The sequence below is a fragment of the Chaetomium globosum genome, genomic scaffold (assembly GCF_000143365.1).
Source record: "Chaetomium globosum CBS 148.51 scaffold_3 genomic scaffold, whole genome shotgun sequence".
NCBI classification, from domain to species: Eukaryota; Fungi; Ascomycota; class Sordariomycetes; order Sordariales; family Chaetomiaceae; genus Chaetomium; species Chaetomium globosum.
Window position 1 is genome coordinate 1,262,889 of NT_165978.1, and position 10,062 is coordinate 1,272,950.

General features: G+C 56.0%; 6 protein-coding genes across 6 annotated transcripts in view; 1 reads left to right on the forward strand and 5 right to left on the reverse strand.

Annotated features, from left to right (window-relative positions):
• The window catches only part of CHGG_05692 (uncharacterized protein), a gene marked incomplete at both ends in the record, with an annotated part of 2,210 nt that extends 493 nt beyond the window's left edge, over positions 1-1,717 (reverse strand). Inside the window, one exon of the mRNA XM_001221786.1 lies at positions 14-1,717. Within this exon, the coding sequence (XP_001221787.1) occupies positions 14-1,717 (1,704 nt within the window). The remainder of the gene's footprint in view (positions 1-13) is intronic.
• A 1,084-nt stretch (positions 1,718-2,801) lies between these two features.
• CHGG_05693 (40S ribosomal protein S22) lies at positions 2,802-3,523 on the reverse strand (the record flags this gene model as incomplete). The annotated part of the gene is made up of 3 exons (XM_001221787.1): positions 2,802-2,991; positions 3,051-3,120; positions 3,391-3,523. 3 exons carry the CDS (start codon positions 3,521-3,523, stop codon positions 2,802-2,804), a joined length of 393 nt encoding a protein of 130 aa, XP_001221788.1.
• Positions 3,524-4,392: 869 nt separating this feature from the next.
• CHGG_05694 (40S ribosomal protein S12) lies at positions 4,393-4,822 on the forward strand (the record flags this gene model as incomplete). Its single annotated transcript, XM_001221788.1, has 2 exons — positions 4,393-4,633; positions 4,698-4,822. 2 exons carry the CDS (start codon positions 4,393-4,395, stop codon positions 4,820-4,822), a joined length of 366 nt encoding a protein of 121 aa, XP_001221789.1.
• A 385-nt stretch (positions 4,823-5,207) lies between these two features.
• Positions 5,208-5,728, reverse strand: CHGG_05695 (uncharacterized protein; the record flags this gene model as incomplete). The annotated part of the gene is made up of 3 exons (XM_001221789.1): positions 5,208-5,253; positions 5,303-5,418; positions 5,540-5,728. The coding sequence occupies 3 exons, from the start codon at positions 5,726-5,728 to the stop codon at positions 5,208-5,210; spliced, it is 351 nt and encodes a 116-aa protein (XP_001221790.1).
• Positions 5,729-6,225: 497 nt separating this feature from the next.
• CHGG_05696 (uncharacterized protein) lies at positions 6,226-7,538 on the reverse strand (the record flags this gene model as incomplete). Its single annotated transcript, XM_001221790.1, has 3 exons — positions 6,226-6,469; positions 6,850-7,369; positions 7,427-7,538. The coding sequence occupies 3 exons, from the start codon at positions 7,536-7,538 to the stop codon at positions 6,226-6,228; spliced, it is 876 nt and encodes a 291-aa protein (XP_001221791.1).
• A 439-nt stretch (positions 7,539-7,977) lies between these two features.
• Positions 7,978-9,538, reverse strand: CHGG_05697 (uncharacterized protein; the record flags this gene model as incomplete). Its single annotated transcript, XM_001221791.1, has 2 exons — positions 7,978-9,342; positions 9,398-9,538. The coding sequence occupies 2 exons, from the start codon at positions 9,536-9,538 to the stop codon at positions 7,978-7,980; spliced, it is 1,506 nt and encodes a 501-aa protein (XP_001221792.1).
• Between the last annotated feature and the right edge of the window lie 524 nt (positions 9,539-10,062).

The window sequence follows — 10,062 nt, forward strand, 5'->3', positions numbered from 1 at the left end:
AAAGATGGCCCACTTTGAACACCAGGCTGCGAGAGCGCAGGAAGGCGTAGAAGCGGCCGGAGAAGGCGTTGCCGTCCATGTCGAGCACGTGCTTGTACTGCAGGGCGTCGTCGCGCTTGGCGTACTCCTGCACGGGGAAGAAGGCGCGCTGCGCGTCGCAGTCGCTCGGGTCGCACTGCCCGACGTGCGAGAAGAAGATGTCGAAGAGCTGCTTGTACTCGCCGCGCGGGACTTCGCGCGTTGTCCATTGTTGTTGTTGTGGTTGCTGCTGTTGTTGTGGGGGCTCTTGCGGTTGTTGTTTTTCTTGGTCTTGGTCTTGGCTTTGGTGTTGGTCTTGGGGGGCGGGCTTCGGCTGCTTCTGCTGCTGTGCCGGCTTGGTGGTGGTGGTGTCATCGGGGCTGCGGCGGCCTAGGGTGCCGGTGCTCGGGGGGTTGAGGATTTTGGCTTGGTCGGGGGCGTTGATCTTCTGGACAAAACGTTGGCGGTGCTGGCGGCGCCAGCCACCGTTGCGGGAGAAGCCTCCGGTGGTGGAACCGCGCCAGTAGAGGCGGTTAAGTTTCTTGTCCCAGGCCGGATCGCTATCCTCGGTATAGGGGACTTTATCCGCCCAGTACCAGGGAGATGGATAGATGATGTCGGCGTAGGAGGAGATTTTAGACTGGGAAAAGATGGGGAAGAGGTCGTGGACCACGCCGTAGGCGTTAGGTCGCTCGAAGAAGCCGTAGGTGGAGCCGAGCGAGGGGGATAGGCAGACGTCAGACATGGCGGTCCAGTTGGAGACGAAACCGAGGTCGCCGACGGCGTATTTCTCAATGTCATCGAACTGCTCGTCCTCTTCTAGATTGCGGGAAGGGGAGTCCGTGGGACAGGACATGCGCGAGTGTGTCCAGACGGGCTGGTGGGCGAATAGGCTGAAGCGGGTTAGTTTGACCTCGTCGAAGCGACCGTTGTAGCTGAGTCCGGCAGGCTTCTTGGTGAAGCCGTTGCGAAGGGACTTCGCAGCATTGGCGGCCGGCATGTTCTTCGTTTGCGCAGTGTGCACCAGCCGCACCATGTCGTCGTGCGGCACCACGACCCGCGGCTCGTCGTTGGCGTTGAAGGCCAGGTCCATATCCGGCAGGTGCTTGACAAAGCTTTGCATCATGCTAACCATAGCCGGCCCCACCCATTCGAAGCCCCCGAAGATGTGCGACACATTGCCATTGCGCACCTGTAAGCCCATGAGCTGGTTATCAGTCGTCCCCAGCGCCTCGCGGGCCCGTGCTCGTATTGTCGACGGTTTCAGGCCCCAAAACGGCGTCAGCAGTTCGTGTACTGTGTCGAACTCGTCCACCAACTGCACGTTCTTGCTCTTCGCGAACGCCCACCACTTGTCGAAGTGCGGGGGCGGCGGCAGGCCATACCGGCGGCGATACTCGGCAACGGCGGCGCGGAGGTTCTTGGATTGGCGAGCCTTGACCGCCTCAAACTCGCGCTCGGCGTCGTTGATGAGGTGCCATATCGGGTGCGGACCGCCGGGGACCGGCCCCGGCTTGGTGGTCGCGAACTTCTTACTGGTGAAGGTGATGATCTCTTTTGTCTTGGGCGGCTGGGGGGCTTGCGTACCCCCTTTTCCGGATTGCGTTCGAAGGCTGCCGGGGGATGTTTTCGAAATCGAGAAGAAGCAGAATATTAATATGAAAAAGGCGCCGATCACGCCGATTTGGCGGTTGCGCATCGTCAGCTTTGGGATACTAGTCACGGCAGCCTTGAGCCGCGGGCCAAGCGCTTCGCCCATAAGCCGTCGCCGAATTCGACTCCTCTCCGTCTAACGATGATTTCGGCCCTCTCTTCAAGGTGGCGGCGTCTCTATCCCTGCTATAGGTCGGTCCCTGACACTCATCGGAAGGAACGAGAGAAATGGCGAAGTGGGATGTTGGAAGAAGTCGAGGCAATGCAATTGGAGACCGGTTGGGGGCTTAACGATGCGGGTTGCTGAAGGAGTTGGCCAAGAATAATCCTAGACTTGATTGCATAAAAAACTGGAGACGCCATCCGAACCCAGGCACTGCCAGGCGAGTTCCGTCGCAAACCAAAACCACGCCGCCCTCTAACCAAAAAAGACGAACTCCAAGAAAGGTAAAAGGAAATAGAAAATCAATAAAACAGAATAGAGGGAGAAAAAGGGCTAGAATAATAAAACACAAGTAAAAGATAAAATAAAAAAGCCCATTGAGTAAAAAAGGTTTCTTTAGGTTTGCGGATACTTTGTGTTTTGTTCGTACGAGTCGTGAGCATCTGCGCTTCGAGTCCTTTTTTTTTTTTTTTTTGGTACAGGCGCATCGCATCGCTGCTCCCCAACGTCGTACTGCATACGCGAAAGAGACCATGGCCATAGCTGATGACTGCGCCACTGCGGAAAACAGAACAATCGAGTTATGCACATCGGCCAGCGCCCGACAAGCAGCCGAGCCTGGATACGAACTCGATCGGGGCCCTGCATCCGAGATACGCGGCCAAGATCGTGGGGTCAAGATATGCTCACAAGGCTCGTGGGTTCCGTTGTGCGAAAACCCGAAGTTGCACCCGAAAGTTTCAGTCAGGGACGGAATCGATTATCGTCCAGCGAGCACAACAGATAAGGTCTCACATAATGTATATCACCGGGGTAACCAATTAGCGATGTCTGCGATAGTCATGTCGACCACGCAGGCCGTTTGTATTCACGGAAGGGTATCCCTTAAATGCATCGCAACTCCGCACACTTTGCCAGGCCTTTTTTGCTTTTTTAAATCCGTTCGTCTCTCATTAGCTTTAGCTGTCTAGTAGAAGAAGCCAATGATCTTGCCAGAGACGTGCTTGCGACGGGCCTCCTCGTGGTCCATGATGCCAGCCGAGGTGGTGAGCATGACGTAGCCGAATTGACGGGCCGGGAGAAGCTTGACAACCCACTTCTCGAGCTCGGCAAGGTGGACGTTGTAACGGGGGGAGATGACACCGCACTTGTTGAGACTGCAATCGCTGTCAGCAAAAGAATATCCACCAAGCTACACTTCGGGCCATGGACTCACCGGCCGTTAAGCTGGACAACGATCTTGCCGCTGCGGTGGTTGTCAACCTCCTCAAACTCGCCAATGTAGCCTGAAAAGCGATCTTGTCAGTTGTTTGTTGCGCGAGATTAAACATTGTACATCATTGGAAGTCTCCGAGAACGTGTAAGACCCTCGCATTGGTGTTTGATTTATCGGCAACTTAAAGGGCTTCGACCGTGGGGCGGAAAGAATCGTTGCCTAGTTATCATGCCGAATTTGGAGGGAACGGGGAGGGTCGGGGAGGACCAGTGAGGATCAGGGAGGATTGCGAGGGTCTTGCACGTATCGCTGAGCTGGCCGGTGGGCGTGGGCAACGTACCGTGGCGCTGCATGACCTGCAGGAACTTGACAATGACCTTGGACGAGGGCCGGATCAGAGCCTGGCGCTTGCCGGCCTTCTCGGCGTTGTTGATGGTGTTGAGAGCATCGTGGAGAACGGAGGTGCGGACCATCTTGGCGGTAGTTCGTCGGAACGGAGATTCTCAAATCGTCAAAAGAGGAAGTGAGGTATCTGCCAGCGTGCCGAAGCGTATTACGTTAGCCTTCCGAGGCTCGAGCATGGAGAGTGCCCTCGTCGATAAATCTCAAGAGGGTTCTGCCTGCTCAGTTGCCGGAGAGGAGAAGAGTGTCACGAGGTAGCGTCGGCCGCTGCTTCAGCCACCCCATGATTTCTTCCCTCGGCCTTCGCGAAGGACATTTTTCTGTTGAGTCATCTTCGAGAGTATTTACATACCTCAAACTATGCCTACGTTGGAGGGCTGGTGATGGTTGATCAGGTCGGGGATGGAGGAGGTTTGACCGCGACCAGAAAATTCGCAATGGATGGAGCTGTGGTGGTCCGTGCATGCGACAACTTGCCCTAAAACGCCGACCTCTGGAATTGTGCGCTTGCTTAAAACGGACTAGCTCGGTGCGGATTCACTGCGACCACAAAAATTCCTTGAATTGAATCCCCGGCCGATTGGTGGGGCCGATTCCCGCACACATTAATCTTGACTTTTGTGGCCGTGTCAACATCCCTCCCCCTCAACACACGAAAAAGGAACACACATTACTCTTCGAGGACGTAACCGACAGTCTATCAACAATCATAAACGTCAAGATGGTGAGATCCCCATCGTCCTCCCCTCCTTAGATCACCCATCGCCATCGACCAATTTCTGCACCATCGACGAAGCCCCAGCGCTCGCAATTCCTCGAACGACCCAGAACGCACCCCGCTAACCATGGCTTTTTCCCCATCTAGTCGGACGTAGAAGAGAACAACGCCCCGGAGGTTCAGGAGGAGGTTGAGGTTTCGGCCGATGCCGGCAAGGGCCAGATGTCGGTTCTGGATGCGCTCAAGGGCGTCCTGAAGCTGTCTCTGATGCACGACGGTCTCGCCCGCGGTCTCCGCGAGGCGTCCAAGGCCCTCGACCGGAGGCAGGCGCACATGTGCGTGCTCAACGAGTCGTGCGAGGAGGAGGCCTACAAGAAGCTCGTCATCGCCCTCTGCTCCGAGCACAAGATCCCGCTTATCAAGGTGCCTGACGGCAAGCAGCTCGGCGAGTGGGCTGGTCTCTGTGAGTAGGCCCGGGATATCCCGATTGGGGAAACGGTGGCTTGTGCTGACTGTTTGTGTTCTAGGCGTTCTCGACCGTGAGGGTAACGCCCGCAAGGTCGTCAACTGCTCTTGCGTCGTCGTCAAGGACTGGGGTGAGGAGTCGCAGGAGCGCTCCATCCTCCTCAACTACTTCTCGTCTGAGGCTTAAGCGAACCAAGCACGGGCGAGGGTAGTGGCATTTCGCGAGGAAAGAAGGAGAATGGGGATATCATAGAGGGATTTGGAGAAGGGTTCACCTCTCGGGCCACGGTCCGATGACATCTTCCTCGGGTGTGCTCTGGTTCTCACCGGCTGGCTAAAAGGATGGCGGGACATCTGGGAGCCCCTTCACGCGGCTACCCTTCGCATACGGCATGGGAAACTGAGCAAGACAAAATAAAAAAGAAGCCTCACAACTGGCCATTCCGGTTGTCACCCAACCCCACTCCTACTTGCGCTCTTCAACCATGATGATGTGATACCCAAAGCCCGTCTTGACCCTCTCAAACGTGGGGCTAGCGACCGGGCTGGGCGGTATCTTAAAGGCCACCTCCTCAAACTGAGGGTCCAGACTCCCCTTGGACTTCCAGCCGAGCGAACCTCCTGTATCAAGCGTGTGAGCATGTCCGTGACCTCCAGAGTACAAAACAAAGAGAACTCACCCGCCTTGGCCTTGTCCTCGGACATCTCCCTCGCCACGACGTCAAACTTCTCACCGTTATTCAGCCGGCCGATAGCCTCTTCGCTCTTGGCAAATTTCTCACACTATTTTGTAAAAGGAGAAAGAAAAAAAAATGAAACGTTAGCATCACACTCTTGTATCCCAGTCACAAACAAAACGAAACATCCCAGTAAAAGTACCCAGGGGGTTACAAGGGGAACATACAAGAATATGCCTGACGTTGATGGTCATGCCCTTGAGCTTAGAAGCCTTGGTGTCGCTACTGCTGTCGGCGGCACCGGCGGTTTTGGAGTTGCTGCCCTTGCCGCCGCCCTTCTTCGACTTATCAGCCTTGGTGTCGGCCTTGCCGCCGCCTTTGCCGCCGGCAGGTTTGGAGTCTTTGGATTTCGCCATGGCGGTTGAATGTCTTGTGTTTTAAGACTAGGTACGGTCGGGGGTGAGGCTTTGAGGTGGTGGTTGCTTGGAGAAGATTTCGGGGGAATACTTGGTGAATGTCTTGTGTAAAGAATCTTGGCCATGACCGCTGCGCATATGTTGGTTGCCCCCTCTCGCTTTGACGATGCGAGCCGCCTGTGCTTCGAAGGGTTAGGGTTACTGTGTACGTATGATTTCCCAAGGCACACATGAACGTTTCCCCTATTATGTTCTCCAACTCAAGTACTTTGTAAAAATAAGGTATTAAAACTACACCGTGGGTTTTTAGTGATATTCGGTACTCCTTCCATGGTCATGGTTACCAAGGATGGTTCAACCACACCACTTGTCCCTTGACACCCCCCATTATTCCATCAAGAACTGCTGCTTGCTTTCATGATAATCCTGGCAGCCTCGTTTTGTTTAGGTACTTCGCGTTAATCCTCGGTCAAAGGCTATCCACGGTTCTCCTCTTTCTAGGGCTTATCCAACGGCGTCCGGCCTTCTCTACTTTGGTTCTTGTGGTTTCGGTACTCTGTTTCGAGAGTTATTTGAACTTTGACTCTCTTGTACAAGTCCCAATCATCGAGGTGCGAGGGCCGTGGCGTTTTCATGAGTTCTGACATTTCCGGTTGTTCAGGTAGTTTCTCAAGATCTACCTCCAGGTGGCACTCCCCGGTGGTGCGGTTGCGCCTCTCGTTGTATCTGAGAAGTTTCCACCTGTAGTCCGTCGATTAGCTTACTACCAACGTATTCTCGAGGAAGAGCATACAAGCCATCGTTTCGGATGCCGACCGTAGGAGCAAAATGGCTACGGAGTTTATAACCTCTCAGAACACGTAGTTGGTTCCCGGTCTGGGAGAGGAGGCCCGGGTGCATGTCTGCTAGTGTTCCCTTGGAGAAATATTTGACTCTATTATGACCGGCATTGAGCTCTCTCCCGGCCAAGAGAGGCAAGGCTAGAATCCCGTCGTCTCCTCTGCTCGTTGTGTCTCGGTCCGTTCCCACCACACCGTCCAAGTGAGCACAAGCTAGGTTTATCCACTATCTGCGAGGTCGTCAGCCGGTGGATACCACAACACAATATCAGGAGACCGTACCCCCCTGGCTTGAATGTGGTAATGTTCCTGGGGCTATTGATCGGCTCTGGTTTGTTTCCCATCGCCGACCCGGGAGCAGCATCCCGATCGACGGGCATGCCTTCCTTAAGCCGCCACTTCATGGTCAAGTCGTTGGCACGTATCTCATCTACCATGAGATAGTCATATTTGAGGCGTTCCCGCCACATTCTTTCCAGTTTCTCGGCAGTGACAGTGTCGTGGACGAACCTCGGAGCTAGAGTGAAGGGCATCTCGCCGCACTGGGTCAAGTCGGCAACCAACTTATCCAGGCGGGCGAGCTTGATCGTCTGGAAATCGAGAGTCGGAACGCCATCCGTTTCTTCCAAGACGGCAAGCTCCATAAAAAAAGACATGACGTCCGCATTCGGGCCAAAATGACCTTGCTTAGCGAGGGATTCTCTCACCGAGTCTGACAATTCTAATAGGGCCTCAGCACCGAAATTGGCTTGGGGCGGGACGGCTCTATGGCGATGGGCGAGATGATTCGCGAAATAAGAGGCTGCTATACATTAGTATTGAGAATAATTTCTGGTCCTGGGGGTAGTATGGGACATACATGACATGGCACCGGTCGGCCAGGTAGTTGGAGAAACATTGCCACCCTCCTGGGATATGTGAGGGAGCTGGCTCATGCTGATGTTTCTGATGCGAGCATCCTTGGGATACATCCTTCTCCCCGGATCGTCCAACAAGACTAGAGATGGCCACGAAGCACTCCGTTCATGGTCGTGGAACCTTTTGCAGACCCCCTTCCTCACAGAGTGGAAGAACCTTCCCCTTTTCCGTGCCGCCGAGGCCCCATACCGGGGTTTGAAGCATAGGCACCTGCTCCAAATATACCTGGATAGCATGCTGGTGTTTTCTTCCTGAGAAAATGACAAATATTAACTAGGAATAGGGGCGAGAAGAAGCAATAAAGAACACATAGGTAAGCGTAGGGTCGTAGGGTTGCGTATACGGAGACGAATAGGTTTTGGTATCGGCATCTCAAGAATTAGTGCCTCGGGGGTTCATTGACCAAGTCGGTGATAGCTGCGTCAACAACTGCCCGCCAACTGAAGGAACAACCCTTAACAGCGCGACTTCCAGAGCATACCACCCCCAACTTCACCTCAACGCAGCCAGCGTCCCCACCACATCCTCCAGCTCATCCGCCAACGCTTTATCCCTCTTCACCCTCCCCGTCAACCGATTCGCAACGCCCAGCACCGCACTAGTCGAGTGCATGTAACGCTTCCGCATCCCCGGATTCGCGTTCACCAACAAAGTGGTAACCAGCTGCAGGACCGCAATCTGACACTCGAGCACCACCGCTGGCGCCTGCGTCGTCTCCGGCACATCCCACGCAGCCACCCTAGTCACGAGATCCATCCAAGCCTCTCTGGTCCCAGGCGTCTCCTCCTCCGCAATCTGCAACAACACGCGCACAATCTCCACCCCCCTAGCCGCCTCCTCCTCCTCCACCCCCCGCTCCTCAGAGCCCCCCTCCACCCCGAGGCTCCTCCCCAAAACCGCCTCCAAATCCCCCCCCAACACCTCCCACCCCCCCTCCCCCAGCACCGCCTCCCTGCCCTTCCGCTCCGCAACAACGCCCTCAAACGCAACCAGCACCGCCCGGCGGAAATCCAACCGCCTTCGCCTCTCCCCCTCCCCATCCCCACTATTTGCCGCCGCCGCCGCCGTCTGGCTCCGCTGGTACAGCTCAACCAGCATGTCGGCCAGGCCGCTGGCCTCCTTGCGCAGCAGCTCGTTGTCGTCCTCGCGGATCCAGAGCGCGAGGGCGCGCACAGCAGCGAGGATGAGCGGGTCGTTGGCGGCGAGGAGTTCGCTGGAGGTGGAGTCCCAGGCGAGGGCGGGGTGGGTTGTCGTGGTGGTGGTGGTGGTGGTGGTGTTGGTGGTTGTTGTGGTTGTTGTGGTTGTGGTGGTGGCGGAGACGGAGCCCGCGCGGGCGTCGGGGTGCAGGCCCATGGCACCGGCGACGGCGGCGTCCCAGCGGTCGCGCAGGTATTCGGTGGTGAGGGAGAGGGTTTCGGAGATGGATTTGCGGAGGTGCAGGAGGAGGTCGGGGGAGATGGTCCAGGAGAGGTCGGAGGTGGTGGACGGTGAGTCCATGGAGCGGAGGAGATAGCCGGTGAAGTGGGAGAGGGTGTTGTAGGCGGATGTGAGGCGGTGTGAGGTGGCTGGGTAGGTGGGGGAGTTGAGCTGCTCGAGGAGGGTGGGGAGGGTGGCGCGGATGTCGACGAGCATGAGGTTAATGAGGAGGTAGGAGAATGGGTTGGAGGAGGAGGTGGTGGTGGTGGTTGTGTCTTGTTCGGCGAAGAGAAGCTGCGGGGCCTGGAAGGGGTAGATCTCGAGGAGCGCCGCGGAGAGGTTCGTGAAGGCGGCGCGGCCGGCGGCGGTGGGGCGGCTGACGACGAGGTCGCGGATGAATTTGCTGATGGATGGAAGCCATTTTGGATTGGATGGTACAACCTAGTGGTTGTTAGTCCATTTGTTTACCTAGTGGTGAAATTCAGGGGTAACCGACCTCTGGTTCTAACCGTGGCAGCAAGCTTGCGAGGAAGCTCAACAGTGTCACGGCATCGGTCCCCTTGAAGGAGGCAACAAGGCTTCCGATCGTAGCACTGATGTTGGATCTCAAACTGTCTTTGTCCGGTGCCGCCGTCATGGCATTAAGCCACGCGTATAGCAGGACGTCCAGGGCAAGGGGTTGTGAGGGCGCAATTTCGGTCAAAGGAGAGAGGTCCTCCACCGCTGTAAAAGCTCGGGCGCCATCTGGCTGGCTCACGAGGCTCACTAGAGTCTCGAGAGTCAACCTTGTGGTCTCACCAGAACTATTCCATGGCCAGTCAGCGGGTGCCCGGTACCCCAACACGTCGGTGGGCTGAGAATGGGCGAGTGAACTCACCAATGCAGCAGACAAGCCACGAGCTGTGGTATCCTGTCCAATAATTTGGGGCTTTTCTTTCCAGTCTCGGGAAATAGAGCAGCAAAGGTGTGGAGTACAGAGACAGCCAAGTCGAGCATATCATTCGAGTCCTTCCGTCGTGTATCTGATGACTTCTGTTTCGACCCGGTCTTGATCAGCCGCCCTAGGAATTTGGCTGGGATGCTTTCCCAGAGCGATACGATAGTCTCGCCATCGTTTCGTAGCTCTGGCGTATTGTCGAGAACGGATTTGAGCAGTGCAAG